The sequence below is a fragment of the Pezoporus occidentalis genome, unplaced genomic scaffold (genome assembly GCF_034315485.1).
Source record: "Pezoporus occidentalis ecotype Australia unplaced genomic scaffold, CSIRO_AGI_Poc_V1 ctg96, whole genome shotgun sequence".
Lineage (NCBI taxonomy): Eukaryota > Metazoa > Chordata > Aves > Psittaciformes > Psittacidae > Pezoporus > Pezoporus occidentalis.
The window spans coordinates 1,222,125-1,244,367 of NW_026916325.1; the positions used below are offsets into that span (position 1 = coordinate 1,222,125).

At 37.4% G+C, this 22,243-nt stretch overlaps 1 protein-coding gene across 5 annotated transcripts; it reads left to right on the forward strand.

The window, feature by feature from the left end:
- The first annotated feature begins 37 nt into the window (after positions 1-37).
- On the forward strand, positions 38-20,342 carry GEN1 (GEN1 Holliday junction 5' flap endonuclease). 5 transcript variants are annotated; one of them, XM_062606379.1, is made up of 14 exons: positions 38-136; positions 3,230-3,427; positions 5,171-5,357; positions 6,452-6,628; positions 8,221-8,331; positions 11,133-11,206; positions 11,723-11,814; positions 12,607-12,757; positions 12,843-12,879; positions 12,979-13,059; positions 13,510-13,640; positions 16,324-16,385; positions 16,927-17,070; positions 17,299-20,342. In XM_062606379.1, exons 2-14 carry the CDS (start codon positions 3,267-3,269, stop codon positions 18,741-18,743), a joined length of 2,853 nt encoding a protein of 950 aa, XP_062462363.1. In that variant the 5' UTR covers positions 38-136; positions 3,230-3,266; the 3' UTR covers positions 18,744-20,342. The 5 variants fall into 5 exon arrangements, with proteins under 5 accessions (XP_062462363.1, XP_062462362.1, XP_062462366.1 ...); XM_062606378.1 differs by having other exon boundaries at positions 54-186; XM_062606380.1 differs by lacking the exon at positions 38-136 and adding an exon at positions 2,511-2,620.
- The last annotated feature ends 1,901 nt before the right edge of the window (positions 20,343-22,243 follow it).

Genomic DNA, 22,243 nt, shown 5'->3' on the forward strand with positions numbered 1-22,243 from the left:
CCTAGTGAGCCGTTACCGCGCGACAGCCATTTTCATTCCCCGCCACAGGCGCAACGTTCTCGCGCGACCGCCGTTTTCGAGAGGATGGGGCGGCTGCTGGGTCGTTCGTTTACCTCCCCATTGCTGTGGGGCCTCGGTAGCTGGTGAGCTCGGTGTCCCCGCGCCTCTCGGGGTTCTAACCGGGATGTAAGTTTCTGCCGATGCCCCCCTTCCCCCTTTTCCCACTTTCTCCACTGAAAGTGCCCAGCCTTCGCTCCGCCAGCGTCCCCTCGCAGGCGGGCAGCGCTGCGGGAGAGCGGGCTGCAGGCCTGGAGCCGGGGTGGTGGGTCCGCAGTCCTCAGCGGGCAGGGGAGCCCTCCAGAAGGCTTCTCGCTTCACAGGGGGTTAGGAAACGCTCGGTTTCTATCTGTGCGGTGCGTTCTTACCCCTGGCTGGCATTAAGGCGGGAATTTTGAATGCTTGTGCTTGAGACGCCTGCGTGTCCTCTTATCTCGCTTTTAGGCAACCTCCCGCGTTTGTTTTCATCGAGGGGAAGGACACGCATAAATGTAAGAGTTTGAGGAGAAATCTGTAAATGCTGAAGCATGTCACTGCTGTGCTTCGGGTGCTCAGGTTTAGAAGCAAAGCTGAGCCAGGCGCTGGGGTATCGCCGTAGCACAGAGGGAGTGGGGGTGTTGTTACAAACGTGTTGAGAGCTTTCTTTTTCTTTCTCTCCCCATTTTTTTATTTATTTGCTAAAGGCCTCTGCGTTAGACATAAAGTATATGCTTGGCAGTCTTTGCAGATTACCTTGGCAATGAGTGGAGACATACCTGTGTAAAATTTCGCCATTAAATGTACTCTGTAGTTATCTTCAAGTAAATGACTTACTTTTTTGTCTGTATGAAAAACTTTGTAGGGTAAAATATAGACTTAAACACAATTTATAAAACATAAGAGCTATGTTTTATAAAAGAACATACTGGCCCAGTGAGAAATGGGAAGGTTTTTGAGTTTATATGTCCTGTCAATGATCTTGTAATAGCATAATGTCTTCAGTGACTTCAAAGTTCAGTCTTCCTACTTGGGAAGATACCATCTCTCTAAACACATCAGAGCTTTGTAATGAACAAAGCTTCTCAATAAAATCTGAGTAGACAGATCACTCCTATTAAAGGTGGTAGAGCTGTTTGTATAGAAGATCCAGTTCCAAGTATTTTACAAAATATGCTCAAAAAACCAAAGACTAGTAGGTCTCACGGGCTTTTCCATAACTGCTCTAGATACATACCGAAAGGCGCAAGGAAAATGTGTGTTCTTAAATAACAGTATTATCTCATAATGGGGAAAAAATGGTCATTTTTTGTAGTTTTCAAATTTTTATACTTATTTGTATTATTTCTAGTGTATGTCTTTTCTATTAATTGTGTGTGACAGTCCATAATAATATTTAGCAAGCAAGTAATGCAAGGGATTTTTAAGAATTTGTGTTGATGCAGACTGGCAGGAGCCAAATGCAAACATTAAAAAAGACATGTCCCTTTTTCTGCTAGGTGTTCTCTTGTTAAATCTCGCTGACGCTGAATGTCACACTTCTCTTTTGAGAAGGTTTGGATGCCTTTTGTTGGCCTCCCTTGTGCATCAGAGAAATTGATCATCCTGAACTTCAAGAAATTGTGCCATGTATTTGCATGTTTTATTTGTGTTTAACTCCTTTTATGTGCTTTAGGTGTAGCAGTAGCAAAAGCAATACATGTATGCATATGACTAAAATCAGGTTGAGTGACTGTAGTAGGTAAATGGATTAGAGAAACATGATTTCTGTTGAAATTAAATCTTAACGTGAGAACTTGATTCAAAAACAGCCTTTCTGAATTTCAGCTGCCCTGCTTTGAAACAATTCTAAGGTATAAAGCAGCACACTCTATGAAAACAGGCTTGGCTGTTCCGGCAGACTGATGTGGAATGTGGAAGGCTGCTGAATTTAACGTGGCCGTTCTCACTAGAGGCCACAAGGTGGCATAGCTCCTCGGATGTCTTAAACTGATTTCCGAGCACTGGCAGCTACCCTATCCAGTCACGATTTATTCAGAGGAGGGTTTTATCTTGAGTACATTGTAGTTCCAAAATCAGAAAGAGAGAAATACAAAACATTCCAGATTTTATTTGATTTTTATCTTCTAATATTGAGGGAAAAGAGAGAAAAATAGAGAAATAAGCATGAGGCAAACTTTGTACAGTAAGACAGTGCAGGAATAGATGGGTATCATGAGGGGAAAAGTAAAGTATATGGTAGAGGCCTTATATAGAACTCACAAGGTATGAAAACAAGAATAATAGAAAAGAAGAAAAATCTAAATCTGATAGTGTGGTAGCATAGAGACAGAGGTATAGAAGTAATGTTAAATAAGAGACAAAGAAATATACCACCTAATGGCTGTATGTTTTCAGCTGGTATTCATTATAGGTAGTGCCAATCACACCATAACAAAATTATATGGTAATAGACATACATGCTGCTGTGTTTCTGCAGTCACACCATTATAAATGGCAAAATGCTAGTTGAAAAGGACATCTGGAGGTCATCAGTGCTGGTTCCCTGCTCAGAGTAGGACTTCCACACCAGTAGTGGATTAAACTGGTAAGATAGTATGCTGGCTAGATGTTGAAAATCTCCAAGAACGGAGATTCTGTAACCGCTGGACAACCAGTGCTGCTGTACCCCTTGTCATTTTTTTTCCTAAAGTCCAACTTGAATTTTCTGAGCCAGAATCCATGGTTGTTGACCCTCTTTATATCATCTTGGAATACTAAGGAAAGTTCAAGTTTTGTTTTCATAGTAAGTATTCCTCAAGTAGCTTTAAGCTATTTTTGTTTGAACAGAAACATTTTAATGTGAGTCCTGCCACTCCAGATCAGGAAGTAATTCCCTCAAGAGGTGTGGTTTTCCTTTTTGCACAAAGCTTGTATTGTGCATGATTTAGAAATGAATTACTTGCACACATACACTGAGTTTGTTTTTATTTATGTTCAGGACATTAGCAATGAAAATGTACAGCCCTAAGAAGGTGTTTAGTAATAAACCATCTGTGAGCTGGAGTCACTACACACTTGGAAGGCTTGATTGAAAGTGTTCTTGGCTCATGAAAGTAAAACTGTTGATGACTAAATATTTATTTTCTGAGCCTCATGTTCATGATATACTTCATACTGTATACTGAAAGTATTTTATTTTGCTTGGTCTTCACAGCTAAAAGGTTCATGCTGACAACAAAGAAGCTGCAGAAATGGGAGTGACTAATCTGTGGCAAATCCTTGAACCTGTGAGACAACCTGTCAACGTGACCAGTCTCAAAGGAAAAAGACTTGCTGTTGATTTAAGCCTGTGGGTCTGTGAAGCACAGACTGTTAAAAACATGATTGGAGTAGTGACCAAGCCACATCTGAGGTATGGTATCCATATAAATTATTGTAGCCAGAAGTCTTATACCTGTTTAAGTATGACAGTTACTCCAAATTTAAGACTACCTCCAAAATCCATGTGAGTGTGTTGGCTTGTTATCACTTGTGCTGTATACATAAAGGGTTTGAAGTGAAGATGCAGCCGTAATGGCTGAATTCAGCTTAATGCTTGGGTGCAAATATAAGTTCTTGGGCCCAGGCTACCTTATCTTGAGGCCTCAACTGTAGATGAGGATGATATGGATTTAAGCAGAACCATATTTGTTTTACTGTGGTATAGCTCTGTGTGATACACAGACTATCAAGGAACACAAATCAATGTGTTAATTCCTATCTATCTCTGAAGCTGTGTGATGGAAAGTAGTATGGGAGGTTAAACTGTTTATCACAACAGCTTGGATGCTAGTCAGTTCAGAGCATAGTGACAGCCATGCATGCTCTATCCTGATCTGGCTTATAAAATAAATTTCTAGTTAGACACCAAGTGGAATTAAATATGTTTAAATCGTACTTCAAGCTTATGAACAAACTTGAAGGGTATGTATATTTTTTAATTTAAATGAATCACATCTTAAGGGATGAGCAAGTATAAGCAGCTGTAACTTCAAAGCAGTGTTTTCTGCAAATGATGCTGACAAAAAGAAAAATGTATGCAATTTTATATAAATGTCATGTTATTAGCTCAAGAATCTCAAGTTACTGGCTGCTGTTAGATGTTCCTGTGGCTTGTGTTGAATTCAGCTGGTATGAAATACCAGCATCTTCTGAGAATAATTTCTTGTAATGTTGTACTTATGACGCCAAATGGATAATTAACTATAAAACTTGAAGCATGGCCAAAGTCATTACTTCCCTCTGATAGGATGTCCTGTGTGCAGTGGAATGGAAGCATCAGTCCAGATCTCTAATGCAGCCTTTCCAAAGGAAGGCAAACAGATTTCTACAAAAAAAAAAAAAAAGATACGTTTTCAGGCAGTTAGAAATTGAACTGTTTTACTAAATATTTCACAGAAACTTATTGTGATAGATTTTTATATCATTTATGAAAACAAGTAGCCTCAACAGATCAGCTTATTCTTTTTTACCAATAGCAAATGTACAAAATTAAATATAGACTAATGTCAGTCACTGTGATATGAATGTTTGGTCTGCTCCTTTCGAAAGTTTGATACTGGAATTACAGGGAAAAGTGTACATTTTCTGATATTAACTGCTCTCAATTTTACTGCTATAGACCCAAATAGTTATTATTGTTCTCTTGCAAAATTCTGTCCATCAGTGTTGCTGGTTTGTGTATGAAATAGCTTGGCATGGTAGTGATATCTGTAAGTCTGTGTAATAACACAGTATTCAATCACTTCAGAGTCTGATGTACTGGTATTGACAGATTTGGGATGGAAATTTGATACAAAAGAATCAGTGTGGTTATGTGTTCAGAAGCAGGCTTTGGATGTTGATTTGTTTTTTATTAAGCCTTTTATACTTGCTTACATTCTTGTTCTTGTATGGTATTTCCTTGGGAATTTTGTAAAGCTGTTACAACTTCATAGCAAAAGAATGTCAACCAAAGGCAGGGATGTAGATAAAAAGTTTGTTAGCTTGAGGGTGAGGAAATCGTAAAAGATGGAGAGAAAGCTAAGATTATTCCTGAGGTAGGCTGAAGGATTTAAGGGAAACGTCTGAAGAAATCAGGCTTTTGCAGCTTACAGAGCACTTTGCCTTATTGCAGAAACCTCTTTTTTCGGATCTCTTTCTTAACATCAATGGGAATTAAGCTAGTGTTTGTCATGGAAGGAGAGGCCCCCAGACTGAAAGCAGACACATTGAGTAAGAGGAATGAGATGCGCTATGGACCTTCAAAGAAAGTTCGAGCTGCAAGAACAGGGAGATCTGTATTTAAAGCCATTCTGAAAGAGGTGAGTAATTGAGACTGTGTTTCAGTATTTTTAATATGATAGAAATCTTAACCAAACTGAATACAAAAACTTGAAACAATTAGTAGTTTTCTATACAACACACTTCAACAGTATTTTGAGTTTTGAGGGAACATATACCGTTGAAATTGGGCCTTACAGCATCTGTTAACTGCTCTTGTAGAAGAGGACGATATCAGATAATTTCCTTGTTTCATGTTTGTGTGCATGTTATGCTGTAGTAAGCCATAGTCAGAATTGAGTGTTTATTAAAGATATTCAACTTCCTATTTCTTTTGTCGTGTTGTAATTGATACTTTGTTTCCTAGATCGGGGTGTATGTGAGAACAGGGATGTCCACAAAACTGTTTTGTAACCTAGATCTATGATTTGGAAAACTAGCTGAATAGATAAGAGAATATGCTTGCTGGAAACCTACTGGATTTGGCTAAAAGGAAGATTTGTATAGTCAGTTGTATAGATGATTGAGACAACTCTGGTTGCAAAGACCTCCTATTCAGTAGTTTTATTCTTCATTCTTTCTTGCAGATATTTAATAATTTTTATCTATATGAAATTTTATGAAATAGAATTTCTAAATGCTCATGGCTTCAATAGATTGAATTTTTTACTGAAATTTGTAAGTAGTATATCTAAGTATCAATCGGAATGTCTTATACTGTGGTCCAGTTTTACTAGACTGATAGTACTGTACTTTCATGCTTGATATTCCTGGGGAGTCTGGTGTCTATTGAAAGATGTCTGCGCTAGCCCAGTATTACTAGTTAATAAACAGCTTTGCTTCTCATAAGTAAATATTGCTTTGTTACTTTTCTCTTGAAAACATCCTAAATACCTATTTAAAGTGTGAGTAACCATTAATCATGCTGTGTTTTAAGTCCTGTAACTTTACTCTTGGATATTTCTTTCCACTGTTACAGTAGACTATATTTCTTCTGAAGTACTAATTGTATTGAGGTAGTGTTCTATAGACAGTGCAACAGTAACAAGTTTTATATACACTCTGAAAAAATGCATGCTAATAAGTAGATTTAATTTAGCATTCAGTCACTCTCCTTTTGGATTTCTTCTTTTAGTGTCTTGAACTGCTGGAGTGTTTAGGTGTCCCTTGGGTTCAAGCTGCTGGGGAAGCAGAGGCAATGTGTGCCTACCTCAGTGCAGAAGGACTTGTTGATGGCTGCATTACCAATGATGGAGATGTCTTCTTATATGGAGCTCAAACAGTTTATAGGAACTTTGCGATGAATGCTAAGGTAGTGTACCTCATCCTGTTCTCAGCCTCTCTTTAGACTTTTCCCAAAAATGTAAAGAGAAAGAAGGGATTTGAAATAATTACTTGGATATTATTCTTTCATAGGTGAGTTTTTCTAAAGTAGTATGTTTAAGACACAGATGTTTTGTTTGATTCATTGTCAATTTGTGTATTGAATGTGAGAGCAAAACTACTGAATTGAAGAATACTCTAGGTTATTGTCTGGGTTTGAAGGGTCTAGTGATGCATAATATCAAAGGTTGCTACATCTCTTTATTCCCACCCCCTCTCCAATCCCATCCCCCTCCCTTTTCTCCTCTACAGTGGAGAATTTTAGTGAAGTAATTGCTTCCTATAAATTTACCATTAAGGGCATATAGGAGTGGTCAGCCTCATAGGTCTAATAAGTGTTCACATGCTTGTGTCTTAAAGGTTTGTTTTATTATGAATATACTTACAATTAATAAAATTAGTCTCCAATTGAACATGAATAAGGTTTCATTGTACATTTATATCATAATCAATTTATGACACTGAGCTGAAGTGTTGATTTGTTAGGAATGTATTTTTCCAGACCTGGCAAAGGGCAGCCCCAAGTGTTTGTAATTTATACTTTTTATCTATATCATAGAAAGGAATGCATATGTTCTGTCTAGTGAATTTAACAAGAAAGTGGAGGAAAAATGATATAGGGGTTGATATTTTAAATAATGTTCAGTTGAAGGACTTAAGAAAATGCTCCAGTAACAGGAGAACAAACAATAAAAAAAAAGTGCTGTGAACAATTAACTTTTAAAAAAATCAAGTAGTTAAAGTTGATGGATGATGACTTCCTTTGATGGCACTGTGTTTGGGTTTTGTCTTGACCTGGTATGCTGTGTCATTTATCACCAAAAATGAAGGTGGCCTCAATATTTTAATGTACTTTGTTACTTACCTAAGTCAACACAAAAAAAATAATTTGTGTTTGTCTGTCAGGGACATCTCTTCCAGAGCACTGGATTATTTTGGGTTGTTGGCATGTGTGGTGTTTTTATTTTGCTTGGGGGAGTAGGGCATGGAGGCAATATTTTATGTTTTGATTCATGTTAATCTTGATTTCATGTTGTTGTGTTTGAGTCTCTCTACCCTTCAAAGTTTCAGAAGTTCCATAGCTCATGTCTAATATTCTAGGTAACAATTATTTTTTCTTTTTTTACTCAAGTAGCACATTGAAATGTTTACATAGACTTTAAAAACTGCAGTTCCTGAGATGACTTGCACAGCCAGTAGTACTGGATAATGTTAGTTTTGCCACACTTTTTCTACAGGTAGCAAACAATAAAAACACCCCTTGGCTTATTTTAGGTTTTTTTTAACTATTTAAAACATGTAATTCCGTAACTGTTGTTGTTCATGTGTTGTCCATGAATAACTTCATAAATTTTAATTGATGCTTATTTTTTTTTTCTCTCAGACCCATCTTAGGGTTTAGACCCATTTCCTGCAGATGTGGGTGAATAGGGGTGGGTAAGCAATCATAACTGAATGTGACTCAGGGCGATTCCTTCCCGATGTTACAAAAATAACACATGCAATGAATTTCTCTTGCAGGATCCACATCTTGACTGTTACACAATGTCCTCTATTAAGGAGAAGCTTGGTTGTGACAGAGAATCTTTGATTGGGCTAGCTATTCTTCTGGGTTGTGATTATCTTCCAAAGGTAAGCAGTATAATTAGTTTTTATTAGGTACTTACACTGCCTTGAAAATCAATAAAGTATGTCAACGATGATGTGTTCATGCTGACAAAATTGTATGCAGTGCATAATTACTAAGTTCTAGTTGAAGAAGATGCTTGGTAAGTTGCTGTAAATTGTATTTGTGAGGGCTTAAAGATAATCAAAACAGTACGTGTACATTAATCTTTCTAAAGCTGTTATGTGGTATTCCAGACTTGGTATATAACTGAAGACAAAAGTTTAGCTGTTGATTACACTGAGCAAAGTTGTGAAAACTCAATTGTTTGTGAGGATACTTTGTAACTGTGTAAGTACATCCCTGGCAGAGTAGCTGTGGAAAATTGAGTTTTGTCTACGCAGCTTGTAAAACTTAGTAGTGATTGTTTTAACCTGTAGTTATTAGTGTTGCCAGTTCTGGATGCAGTTTTGATGTATCCCCTTTTAGTTCTATTATTTGTAAATATATTATTTATTGAAGAAGTCACCTACTTGAAAGTTTGCCTAATGAATGAGGTGAGAAGCATCTCACTCATTACTACTTCACTGTTTTATTTTTTTTCTGTGAGCTCTGGAATTTTTGGGGGTCTTTGAATAGAAGCTGTTGTAATGGCTGTTTGAAGTGGGAAGGCAGTCGAATGAAACTTGATTTCTGTACAGTTCATTGTACAGTGACTTTGGGCAATGGTTGCTCCCATTCACACTTGCAGTGTATATCTAGTTATGCTTTAAATATATTGTGTTCCAGTTTGGTAAAACTGTCATTTTAAACTAGCTGATAATGCTGAATCTCTATTTTATTTTTTTCTTGTAAGACTTATTTCTGTTATAGAAAACTTTAAATAGTTATTTACTATTATTATACATTTATTTTGTAAGAATTATGATGATAATAATAGGGAGTTTAAAAACCTAGTGACTAATAAGTGGTTATTGTAATGGAAGTAGCAGCTCCTGGCATGCCAGGTTCTTTCATAGTCCTAAGGTGAAACAATTACGTAGTGTCAGATAGGTATTTTGAGTTACTACAGCCATTAAAGTGGATGATAATGCATGAGCAAAGTGGATGAAGATAGAAACTTCTAACAAAAGCTGAATTACAGGAATGCATTGGGATGGGGATTGGCAGAACAGAAAAATGATAATACTACTCTATAATTGTACTTTGTTAAATATATATCAAGCTGATGATTTCGTTGCAGAAGCTGACTCTCTATCCGAGTGTCTGGCTGCAGTCCAATGAGAACTCCTAACTGGTTTTGAATGTACGTTTATTTCACATGGTTGCACATTTCAGTTTGCCATTACAGCTAAAGAAAAATAAGATACAGATTTATTTGTAATAATGCTGTAGAAAGCACAATCAATACAATCTTTTTAGTCAACTATACTGAGTCTTGGCAAAATAGGATTAAGATTGAAAGAGTAACTGGAAAAGTAGTATGTGCATTTTAAATCATGAAATATTTTGGGTTAAAAGGGACCTTTGAAGCTAGCCCAACGCACCTGCAATGAGCAGGATATTTGCAACTGGATCAAGTTACTCAGAGCCCCATCCAATCTGATCTTGAATATTTCCAGGGGTGGGGCATCTATCACCTCCCTGGGCAACCTGTTGAATGTTTCACCAACCTCATATAAAAAAACTTCCTTATATCTAACCTGAATATTTCCTCTTCTCAGTTTAAAACCATTTCCCCTAGCGCAACAGGCCCTACCCCTACTAGAGAGTTAGTTCCCATCTTCCTCATAAGTCCTCTTTAAGTACTGAAAGGCCTCAATAAGGTCTTCTGGACCTCCAGGCTGAACAACCCCAATTCTCACACTGGCTTCATAGGAAAGGTGCTCCAGCCTTTGGATCATTTTTCTGTTTCTTCTCCGGTTGTTTTGAATCGATTTTTTCACTCTTCAGTATGTCTAGGGGTGTCCTGGTTTTGGCTGAGTAGCTGATACAGTGTTTTGGCTTTAGTATGAGAATAATGCATATAATACCCTGATGTTTTAGTTGATGAGTAGCGCTTACCCTGACCAAGGACTTTTCAGTCTCTCATACCATGTCAGTGAGGAAGGGGTGCAAGAAGCCGGCGTCAAACAGAGATAGAATACCTGACCCAAACTAGCCAAAGGGGCATTCCATACCACAGCATGTCATGCCCAGTATATAAACTGAGGGGAGTTACCTGGAAGGGACTGATCACTGCTCTGGTTGGACTGGGTACTGGTCAATGGGTGGTGAGCGATTATATTGTATATCACTTCAATTTTCTTTTTGTTTGTTTACACTCACACCCTCTCTTCCCCCTCCCTCTCCTCCCCTCGCATTTTATTATCATCACTGTTGTTACTATTGCTGTATTTTATTTTATTTGTTATTAAACTGTTCTTATCTCCACACATGAGTTTTTACCTTTTTTTCCTCCCCACACCACACAGGGGAGGAAGCAATGAGTGAGCAAGTGGCTGTACAGTACTTAGTTAAACCACAGCAAGGGGTTACTACAAAGTTCTGGATTTCAGTCTATAAGCTAGGTTGCAGAAAAGGAACCTCCAAGGCTGGTTGGACAGGGCTCTAAACAACCCTATCTGTGTTACAGTGGTAGTACAGTATAGTATGTCACCTTCTCTGATGTTAGAACTTGGTTAAAATTTATGTTTCTCAATTTATTCTCAACATCTAGGACAATTTTTTTCAGTTTTCTGCTTAATATTATGAAGGCAGTTTTTATGAAAATCTGAATACTTTTCTGGTTTTCATTAAATAATGTTTCATATTTCCGCTTCTATAGGGCGTTCCAGGGGTTGGGAAGGAACAAGCTTTAAAGTTAATTGGGACTTTGAGAGGTCAAAACTTATTGCAAAGGTAAAATTAAAATTTAGGTTGTATGGTGATGTACTTTGATTTTATTCAAACTTGCAAGTATGTACTTCAGCTCCAAGGTAGTTTGTAATACTTCATTTGGGGGGGGGGGGGGGGGTGTAAGAGATTACCATGTTCTTTTCTTTACATTTGCTAAATGAATTGTGTTTTCCTAGGCAAGCTTCTTAATTGTTTTAAATATTGGCTGGTTCCTAGCTTTTGAGCTAGCGTATATAAGCTGATATATTGGAAAGGAAGTCACAGGGACTGATGAGAGACTTTTGCTGGTTTTAGCTGGGTTGTGGATCAGGACATGATATACCAAAGGTTTTCTCTGTTTGTTATCATAATGTGTGTGTCTACACTAGAAATCCAACAATTATATAATGTACTGTAAAAAAAAAAGTCATTGTAGAATTTTCACTTTCATTGTAAAAAAATGAAAAAGATAATCCCTTTAATTAGAAAACTGCTTCTTTGATCAAATATTTCTAAATCCTTTTAATATCATCCTTTTAGATTTGAGCAATGGAAAGAACAATTTCAGTATGATAATAATCCACCTTTAGTTGTTAAAAGGGTCATTCACTGTTCTGAGTGCCATCATCCAGGTCAGTTTGAAGAGAGCTGAATTTTATTTCTAGCCGGATTATTTACTTTTTGTTCTGGGGAGGGGAAGGGGATTGGTTTGTTTTGGTTTGGGGGTATTTTTATGAATAGCATTAAAAACTGCTTGTCATTCAGCTTGTCGGCTGTGTTCCTGTTTTCAATATTATGTATATGTATCTTTATATAAATAATTCGAGGCTGGGGACCACCTTTCTTCAAGTGTGAAGGTAGTTGATAGCAGATGAAATGTTACCACAATGCTGTTATGTGTTCCCAGATATTTGCGCTTTTAATACTATCAATGAAGAAAGTATGCTATACTGACAAGCAGCTGTTTCCTTAGTTGCCCAAGTTGGTCTTGCATCAAGAGGACTGAATCCATTAGCATTGCTGGGTTTTGCTGCAGTGTCTTCTTAAAAAGAAATTAATCTTAAGGAACCTCATTTTGGTAGCATCTTTGATAAGTGAACTCGTTCAAACCCATCACTTGGAGAAAGAAAAGCCTGTTTCAAATAAGTTACTTCTATTTTCCAGTTTGTCACAGACCACTTCTGTAGTCTTGGGTAATAAAGTTTTCAGCATAAGGTCTGAAACTGTTGGGGAAGATGTTTTCCAAAAAATGAGAGTTTGATTGTATTTATTAGTTTTCATTGTAGATATATAAATACAACTAATGCACTCAGATCAGCTTATAGCTAGTATTCATGTCAGATTCATACCTGTTCTAAGCTTTTGTGTATTTGGAGATTTTGGAAACCTTTTTTTGCCTCACACTTGTGCCTCTGCTTCTGTAGGATCTTACAAGGAACATGGGCGCAGTGGATGCAAATTCTGTGAAAGCACTAGATACTGCAAACCCAATGACCCCAAATGCTGCTGCTCTTGTGAATGGCATCAGTTAGAGCGAGTGAAAGAAGCAAGTGCAGTGGAGGACAGTATCAGAAAGTAGGAATGTCTTGAAAATTGAACTGCTTTTCCCTGCATTTTTTCCATTTATATTTGGTTCCTAACACATTTGTTTTACCTGCAGAAAAGCTAACAGTTGTGAGGGCTTTCCATTCTCTCAGGTAACAAAGAAGCCTATTTAAAGATTAAATATTCATCAGTTACTTAAAATGTCAGTTTTCTGCTTTCTCTTAAACTGCCTCTTTTTGTTTTATCTCAAGGTCATCCAAGAATTTCTTGTAAACAAGAATAAATTAATCAACATAAAGGAATGTCAAAGGCCAAATTTATTGTCATTTCAGGTATGTAACAAAATACTGGACATTCAGCTCTGTAATTTTTTAAGTATTAATATTTTTATTAGTAGGGCAGGCATCTGTGATTTTGAACTTCATTGGTAATTTTATTGGAAATAAGAATTCAATAATCTTGCTATAACTTCTTAATATACCTCATCTTTTTGAAAGCCTAATCAGATGATATGAACAGTATGTAAAAAAGCAGAATCGTAGAAATATAAAATGGTTTGGGCTGGAAAGGACCTTAAGATCATCTAGTTCCAACCCTCCTGCCGTGGATGGGATAGGCTCCCACTAGAAAGAGTACTCAGAAAAAAGGTCACTTGCTGTTGTTTTGGTTTTCACTTTCCAGTATTACTAGCTACTACATAGCTAGCTAAGCATGATACCTAAAAGTATAAGAAACTTTTACAGTTTGGGGTGGGATTTTTTATTTTTTTTTTATGCTGACAGATATTTGCTTCTGAGAAGATGGAATGGAACAAACATTATGCTTGTAAGAAACTGTTAGTACTGCTGACATATTATGATATGATCCAGAGAAAATCTGGATACATTGATTCGAAACAAATGCAGGCAATACGGTAAGGCAGCTTGATTTCTGGAACTTAATATGTTTTCTTCTGCTGATGGATGGAAAATCATGGGGTTTTACCTCCTTTAGAGAAATACAATGCTTTTCTTCCTTCTCTGTTTCAAGCTGTATGCTCATTTTGAATAGAGAGAAAAATTTAGATCAGAACGCCAATTCTTACACTACTGCTGCACAAAGTAATACATACAGCAGCTTCCTTTCATTCTAACTGACAATGCCTGCTTTTTCCTATGCTTACTTTCTGTTCTCATTCTTTGGATCTGCACATGAGATCTAGCAATATAGCACTGATCCTCTTCTCAGGTTCTTAGCAGAAGTTTAAGTGATTTCTGTGATTCAAAATAAGAGCCTAGGATTAGAAATGATCATCTACAGATTTCAGTCATGGTCTCTGATTTCTTACTGAACCTACTGACTGCCATTGTACTGTGTGTCTGATGAAATCATTGCCTTATGTTTCTATTCTGCTACCTCTTCTTCTCAAAACAACATTTTAATTCAGGACTGCTGCATTAAGGAATATAAAAATGGCCAAGTATGCTGTTTCTAAAAATGGTTATGCAGGGAAAAAAAAAAGAAAATAATCATGTGATTACTTTGCCCAGAATATTTTCCCATCATCCAGGATTCTGTTAATCAGGGGTTTTCTGAGCCATAATTAGTATCTGCATATTCTACCAGACCTCTAAAGTATATATATATTTTATGATCTAATCTTCTTAAATTTATGTAAATTTCCATAATCTACAGTGCCTGTTGGCAAATCTCAACTGCACTGTGTGGAGGAAATTGTGACTTACTTTAGTATCTGATGATCTCCATTTCAAAATGAAACCCAAATTTCCCCTTTCCCTCAAAATTCATGTATTGCAAGAAGGTTAGTAGATTTTCCACATTCTTTGATGCTGTTCAAGATTTTATAGACCTTAATTTTGGGGGACAGAAGTCCAGTCTATAGCAATGTGATAGTATCTCTTCTGTTGATGTGTCGTAGTTTCTTAAATTGTTATTTGAAGGGAAGCTGTTCTATTCAGTGCTACCTTTAAAGCAAGTGGAGAGATTGGTTGGGGGCTGCTTTTTAAACAGATTGGGTAGATGAATTGCCAGCATTTACCTTGATGTGCAAATTAATTGGCATACTCTGTTTATAACACTTTCTAGTGTTTCAAGAATTTAAAAGGCAGATAATGCATGCTCTAGAAGATTTCTTTTGTTAAGAAGTGTTTAAAAATGCAGTAATGATTCAGCAGGAGCCTCTTTACATGTGGGATACTATTAAACTGGAGTGTAGATAATGCTTTTAGTCCAGATAATGATTTTAGAAAATCTCATAAAGACTGACTGTTCCTGCTCAGCTCATGTATTTTCCTTTGTGGTCTGATGCAAAAGATATAAATGACCTTGTCTGGTCATTCAGAAAATTACTGTCTGTGGCAACAGCTTCTCTGGGGATTTAGAGTCATAGGATCATTTAAGTGACTAGATGATCTTAAGGTCCTTTCCAACCCTAACTATTCTATGATTCTAAGTTGGAAAAGACCTTTAAGATCATCAAGTCCAATCATTAACGCAGCACTGCCAAGTCCACCACTAAGCCATGTCCCCAGCTGCCACATCTACACATCTTTTAAATACCTCCAGGGATAGTGAGTCCACCACTTCCTTGGGCAGCCTGTTCCAATGTTTGATAACCCTTTGCTGAATAAATTTTTCCTAATATGCAGTCTAAACCTCCCCTGGCACAACTTGAGGCCATTTTCTCTCATCACCTGTTACCTGGGAGAAGAGACCAACACCCACCTCACTACAACATCCTTTCAGGTAGTTGTAGGGAGCATTGAGGTCTCCCCTGAGCCTCCTTTTTCCAGACTAAACAGTCCCATTTCCCTCAGCCACTTCTCATAAATCGTCTGCTCCAGACCCTTCATCAGCTTTGTTGCCCTTCTCTGAACATGCTCCAGCTCCTCAATAGTCTTATAGTGAGGGGCCCAAAACTGAATACAGTATTCAAGGTGTGGCCTCACCAATGCCAAGTACAGGGGGACAATCCTAGTCCAGCTAGCGAAGCAATTTCTGATCCAAGCCGGGATGTTCTTGGCCGCCTGGCCAGTCTGCTGGCTCATATCAGGCAACACCCCCAAGAGCCCTAAAATTTAAGGTGCGGTGAAGAGCACCCCCATCCAAGCCATGAGCAGACAGTTTCTCTGGGAGAATGCTGAGGGAAGAAGCATCAAAGGCTTTACTAAAGTCTAGGTAGACAGTATCCACAACCTCTCCGTCATCCACAAAGTGGGTCACCTTGTCATGGAAGATCAGATTAATCAAGCAGGAATTATCTTTCAGGTAGGTTAGTTGAAGATAGCAAACTGCTGTTTGTACAAATCTGTGTTATGGTTGTCTGTTGCAGAATAGCTTTTTGATTTCTTGTTATGCTCTGGTGAGCTGTATCATTTTAAAAAGAGAAATGTTTCCGCGCTCAATTCTAGACCCTAAATTATACGTGTAACTTATACGAAGAAGTAGCGTATTTTTTAAAGGTGTATTTATTTTACTCTTACAAGAATATTTTTTCCCCTGAATCATTACAAATTGGAGCATTAAAATATATTTAGATGTTTTTTCATTTCCTGTTTAAACTAAATTTTTTAATGGCCACCTTTTTGTTCTTACAGGATAGTCAAGACACGTGTTAAAAACGGAATTCCTTGCTTTGAAATTGAGTGGCAAAAACCAGGTAGGTTTGTTTCTATGTACATTATGGAAAAAAGCTTTTAATAGAAAAAGAGCATGTTTTAAAGAGTAGAATTTTATGACATTATGAGGCAAAGAAACATGGGTTGGATTGGAAACTCTTCTTTGAAAACAATAGAAAATATGCATCAAATTTCACATACTCTAAAAGTAAAATCAGTGCTTAAAAACAATTATCTAGAAAACATGGGACTTTATCTTCAGGTACTTCTTCTGGTATATTTTAATAAGATCTGGACTCTATTAGAGTACGTAAACCAGTAAAATCTTGGCTCACTATAAATACCTGAAGCTGTGTCTGTTTCCTAGCTAGGTATTTTTCTGTGCTGACAAACTTCTACCTTTAATGTTCCCAGGAAACTATGAAAAAGAAAGAAAGCTTCACTTGCAGCTAAATCTCAAACATTATACTATTGACCTTTTTACATACCTTCTTTATACTCAAATATTTTGTTCTTTTTTCTTACTGCCTACTTTGATAGGCGTGTATATATGTGTCTAATGTACATTCATTTTTTTTTTAGAACATTATGTTGATGGAGAAAATGAGCCTGCAGAGCTGTTTGTAGTCACAGTAGAAGAGGAGTCTTTGTTTCAGGCTGCTTATCCTGATATTGTTGCCCTTTATCAAGTGGAAAAGTCAGAAGTTAGGAAAAAGAAACAGAAAAGTAAGTCCAAAAGCATATGTCTTATGAACTTTTGGGTCTTAAGTACATAAAGCAAAAGTAACAAACATTTGGCCTACCATTGAACAACATCATATTTTGTCAAGATCAGGTCATATCTTGCAGGGACTGTGCTTTTATCTTACCATTTTATACTTGTAATACTAGGAAATCTGAACTGTGGTTAATACACCATTTTGATATGCCCTTTTTCCCTGTTATTTTTTTCAGACAGAAAAGACAGACCAAAAGAAAAGGAATTATCAAATGTTTATGATGAAGTTACCAATCTTCTGTCTCAAATGAATTTGAAAGCCAGGTGTAGAATTCCTCCTGTGCAGGCTTCCATGTTGGATAGAAAAACTCCCCCAGAAGATCAGCTACACCAGGGAAGTACTGAATCAAAAGGTACAGTGTTAGCTACAGCTTCCTGCCTATCTACTGTTCAAAAGCCAGCATCAGCAGTTCCTCTGACTGCATCACGTTACTCACAGAGTAATGTGGCTGACACATCTGTATTGCCAGCACAGTTTACTAAAAGTTCGGGGATGTCAGCAGCTTCCTCTATAACATCTGGTCTACAGCTGAGCAGTATTGATTGGGAAGGAACTTTCTTCGGTGGTTCACCAGCACATGGGGGTGATGCCCAGGATCCAGCAGCTAACTTAACTGCATGCATAAAACACTCACATCCACTGGATCATGAAACAGTGAGAAATAGGTCAGAATATTCTGATGCTATGCAGTCTGATCAGCATCATTTGGATAGTGCAGATGATTTGGTTTTGAATGATGCTATGGGGCAACTTCAGAAGGAGTCTTTAACTGAGCAAATACTTAAGAAGACTTCCATGCCATTGAAGCCTTTGTTGTCTGCAGATATAACGCAACTGGAGCCTTTGAAATGTTTTAAACAAACAAAAGAAACATTGACTCTTGATGAAGATTACACCCCCTTCTGTCAGTTAAATAAAGTGATGCAGGAAAGTAAAAACGTGCTATCAGAAAAACACACAAAAGATTCCAGTGTGCACATTTATCAAGATAAGTACGAAAGAGCCGACAGCCTGGCTGGAATGATGCAGAAAGGCCATAATATAAGCAGTTCAACATCTCTAGCCCTCAGCAGGCAAACAACAGGGACGCTTCCTCCTTGGTGTGAAATGCTTCAGGTGTCTCAAAAGCCAGCAGATATTGTAACTGGCTGTCACATTGAAAAAGCTTATATTCAAGCTACTTGGAAAGCTTCTTTTAAGAAGAGTGTGTGTCAGAACAGGTGTTCTTCTAGTGAAGACAGTGATGATGGGATCATCAATAAAAATCAGATTTATGAGCAGCAAAAAAGGCAACAGAACCATAGTCAGTTTAAAAAATGTTTTACAAAGAAAAAGAGTAACGTTTCTGGCAAAAGAACAAACAGCGACTCAGCGCTTATAATTGAAGGGAAGGAGAAACCAACCACTTCAAAAAAAGATGGTAGTAGTTTCTCATTGCAAGTAACTCCAAAACCATCCTCTTTAAGGGATGTTAATTGTTTCCAAAGTCCAGAGCAGCAGTTTGAGAGGTTGGGTTCTGGCCCCACACAGCAAGCCAAAGGTGCTGTTCTGTCTTATGCATGGGCAGACAGTCCCCTTCCCCTGTCTGAAAGACTAAAAGGAAGAATCCAAATCAGTTAGGTTCTCCATAAAATACATCATGGTAACAATGAACTCTTAATCTTCAGTTCTTACAAAGTTCTTTCTCAAAGCTTCTGCAGTATGATCTGTCAGTTTTAAGTAGGCACAGGTTTGATGAAGTGCTGTGAAATACCACATACTGGACATTAAGTTTGAAACCAAAGTGTTAGCAAAAGTCCAGATAACTGATTATGGGCAAGTACAAGTTATTCTGGACTTGATTACATTCTGAACTTGATACATAAGCATCAGCGTATAGTATACAAGGGAACAGGGAGGTTTATATATGAAACAAGTTTTTTTCCACTGAGTTTGTGTACAGCTATTAGTCCTTCTGCTTATAAAAACAGACTTACTAAAATAGTGCTGGCACTACTGTTGGATATTCTTAATAAGACAAAGTGGTAACCGCTCTTTCCAACTGAAATTTTCCATTCTGCTCCACTAACTTAATTTTGCTAGTTTTAAAATGGGATTTGAAGTCCTGGGATGCTGGTTGTATTGATTATCTCGGAAGGACCAGATAGAGACACACAGCAGATGTACCTTGAAGGGTAGCTAGATTTATATCTGCCATACCCTATAATAAACTGTTCTTTGAGTGTGTGCGTCTTCCAAAGAATGGAATAAGCAATGTAAGAATATTCTGGTTTTGTAGCTGCCATGTCTAACGTGTAAGGAAGTTTGATGTCTGTTCTAATCAAACATTTATAGTTTGGGGCATTTTTTTCTTTAATAAGATACGAAAAACCATCTGAAACTCATACCAACTTAGCCTGGAATGAAGGGTAAGTTGCAGAAATCTAATGATGATATTGCAGATTCTTCAAATAATATGTAAATGTTTGGTTTAAAAGGCAAAAGTTGAATACAATTACAATTTTGAAGGTGTTCTTCCTGCCTCTTTAATATGGAAGCAGTCTCTGTTCCTACATAAAAAAAAAACTTGTCTTCAACAGCTTACTAGAAAATGCCTTCTTGCCTGTGTTTAGGTGCTCATAACTTTTTTGGTGGGCCAACCAGAAGGAAGGCCACTCTTACCGAAGTATAACAACAGAAATTTAGTATATCCATGCCTTAATGAAAGTATTAATTGTTTCTTCGTAAAGGCCAAGGCTTAAAAAGTTGGGAAGCTAAATTCCAGATGTGCTTAAGGAAGGTATAAGTAGCCTATAGATAATACAGTCTATAATTAGCCAAAATGATAGTTTATTTCTTCTCTGGGCAGATGAGAATGCTTATTTATAGTTTATTTTCCAAATGAGAAATATATTGCAGAAATGAGAAAAATCCAAAGTATTTTGAGCTTATTTTCACTTGTGAAGATGGTCTCTCTCTTCTGGAGACTCTTTAATCATGCAGATGGTGTGAGAGGGTAGCTAGAAGAACAAAGTTGCAGAGTAGCAGGCACCTGGGGACTGTAAATGGAGAGATTTTCTTTATGCAGTGGTCAGTAGTGGAGAGATCAGACCATTGTTTTGTGAAAAAAACAAGGTTCTTTGTTATGTATGATTCCATTCTTTGCTCCTGATTTTGAATACTAAAAGGTGGAATCAAGAGTTTGAATTTTCATTAATAAAAATGCTAACATCATGTCAATGACCTCTCTTTGTTCCCTCCCAGCATAGGGAAATGCACTCTTTTTGGAGGGATCATACAACTTCAGTGTGGGTTCCTGTGGTTTATGGTTTTCTTTTCAACTGGGAGGCAGGAGTGGGCATTAGAGGGTTTTGTTTTAATCGGACTGGGATGACTGCTTTAGTGCATGATTCATTACCATGCCAGAATTATGACAAATTTGACAGAAACCAGAAAGTAGATGTGAGATATTGAGGGGGGGGGGGGGGGGGGGGGGGGGGGGGCCAGGAAAAGAGACTGTTGCTGATTATCACTATAAATTGACTTGGTTTCATAAGTACAGTTCAAACATAAAAAAAAAAAGATCCGTTTTTTTTCATTTGCAGTGCATCTCAATTTTGGGCAAGTTTTCTGCCACTACTTTGGAAGCAGCCATAGGGGTGAAAACAACTGTGTAGGATGCCCTCTCTTATGTAGACCAGCCTGAGTACTTCACCTGGTTTGTGGCTCATTGTATCTGCATCCCCCTAGCTTGACTAATTCCTGCAGAAATACAGTGCAGATCCACGGAGTTCTGTCTTAGCAGGATAAATACCATTATAAATATAATTATTTCCACTTAACAAACAGCATTAAACATCTACTTAGGTGTCACAAATATATTTAGCATAGCTTAACAAAGGAAACGATGTGATTGTAACTTGCAGTTTCAGGTCCCAGGAGGAATCAACAAGAAAGGAAGATTATTGTTTATGTGGTATGTATACATAGAGAGCTAATAAATACATAATGTAAAAAAGAAACAACCTATTCCTCAGTGTCTATGTATCACACTATCAAGCTACACATGCTCATTTTTCACTGGAAAATATGATTGAAATATTCATCACCATGTGTGAACATCCTTATCGAAAGGGAAAACTCATTTTCATTGCTTTTACCAATTTCTACTTCTTATATAGCATTGGTGACTCTTTTGCTAGCTAGCAGAGGAATTTCCTAATTTAAGAAGGTAGTCATTGAACTTTGAGGATTTGCACAGCCTTGTTTGTGTGCTCTTATGCCAAGAAAGATTCTTGGAAATAGGGTGAAGGAGACTAATGGCAGCTGTTACTTGAGACAAGATACTCTTCATGTCTAAAAAGGTGTCAAACCCTGCCCTGTTGTATCAGCAGATAAAAGGAAATTGTGGTTAGAATATTACTGAGAGTTGTTATAAACCAAAGTGCTACTGACAAAACAGTAAACTCGGTGCTAGATTTAGCACTTTTTTTCTTCAGGAAACAAAACACTTTAACTGTTTCAAGAAAACAAAATTAAGATGGGAGACAGAACCACTCTTTGCAGTTGTTTTGCTCATGTATCCTGCATTATAGCTGCATTAATACTGAACCTAATTTAACTTAGTAAAATTAATCACATATAAAACTAGAAGTTCTTTAAACCCAAACCTTGTCTCCACCCCCATCCCAATTCGCCTTGACAGAATTTGAGAGATTTTGTCACTTCGAAGACCAAGCACAGCTGGAAAAAGGGACATACCTTTGAAAATTTTGCTCCATGAAAGCAGCTGCTTTGACTAAAATTCCGCCTGGTGGATATTTAAAGTGAATTAGCTGCCTGACTAAAATACAGTGAAGGAAAAGAAGCTAACTAGGGATATTTTTAATGGTAAGATGGTGTAGAAATAGCTGTATTTTAGCATTATTTTAATATCTTGTTTTAAAATGCAGTTTGCTCTGCTAGATCACCCCCTCAGCCAAGCTTGAAGACAAGTCAGTTGTCTTACCGAACACTTGACAAAGGTTGGATCCATGATAGGGTATGGGTATTTAGGACCTGGTGGGAGGAATTGTGAGCATGGTCTGCTTTGGATAAATCTGTGGGCAAACTTACTAGATGAGCCCTTATGTGCAGTCTTC

What these genes read in the sequence shown, in the direction of transcription:
- GEN1 (XM_062606379.1), top strand. Translation starts at nt 3,267, where the DNA reads ATGGGAGTGACTAATCTGTGGCAAATCCTTGAACCTGTGAGACAACCT. An exon ending in GGTCAAAACTTATTGCAAAG is followed by an intron (nt 11,207 to 11,722) that starts GTAAAATTAAAA and finishes TCATCCTTTTAG; the next exon opens with ATTTGAGCAATGGAAAGAAC. An exon ending in AATTGAGTGGCAAAAACCAG is followed by an intron (nt 16,386 to 16,926) that starts GTAGGTTTGTTT and finishes TTTTTTTTTTAG; the next exon opens with AACATTATGTTGATGGAGAA.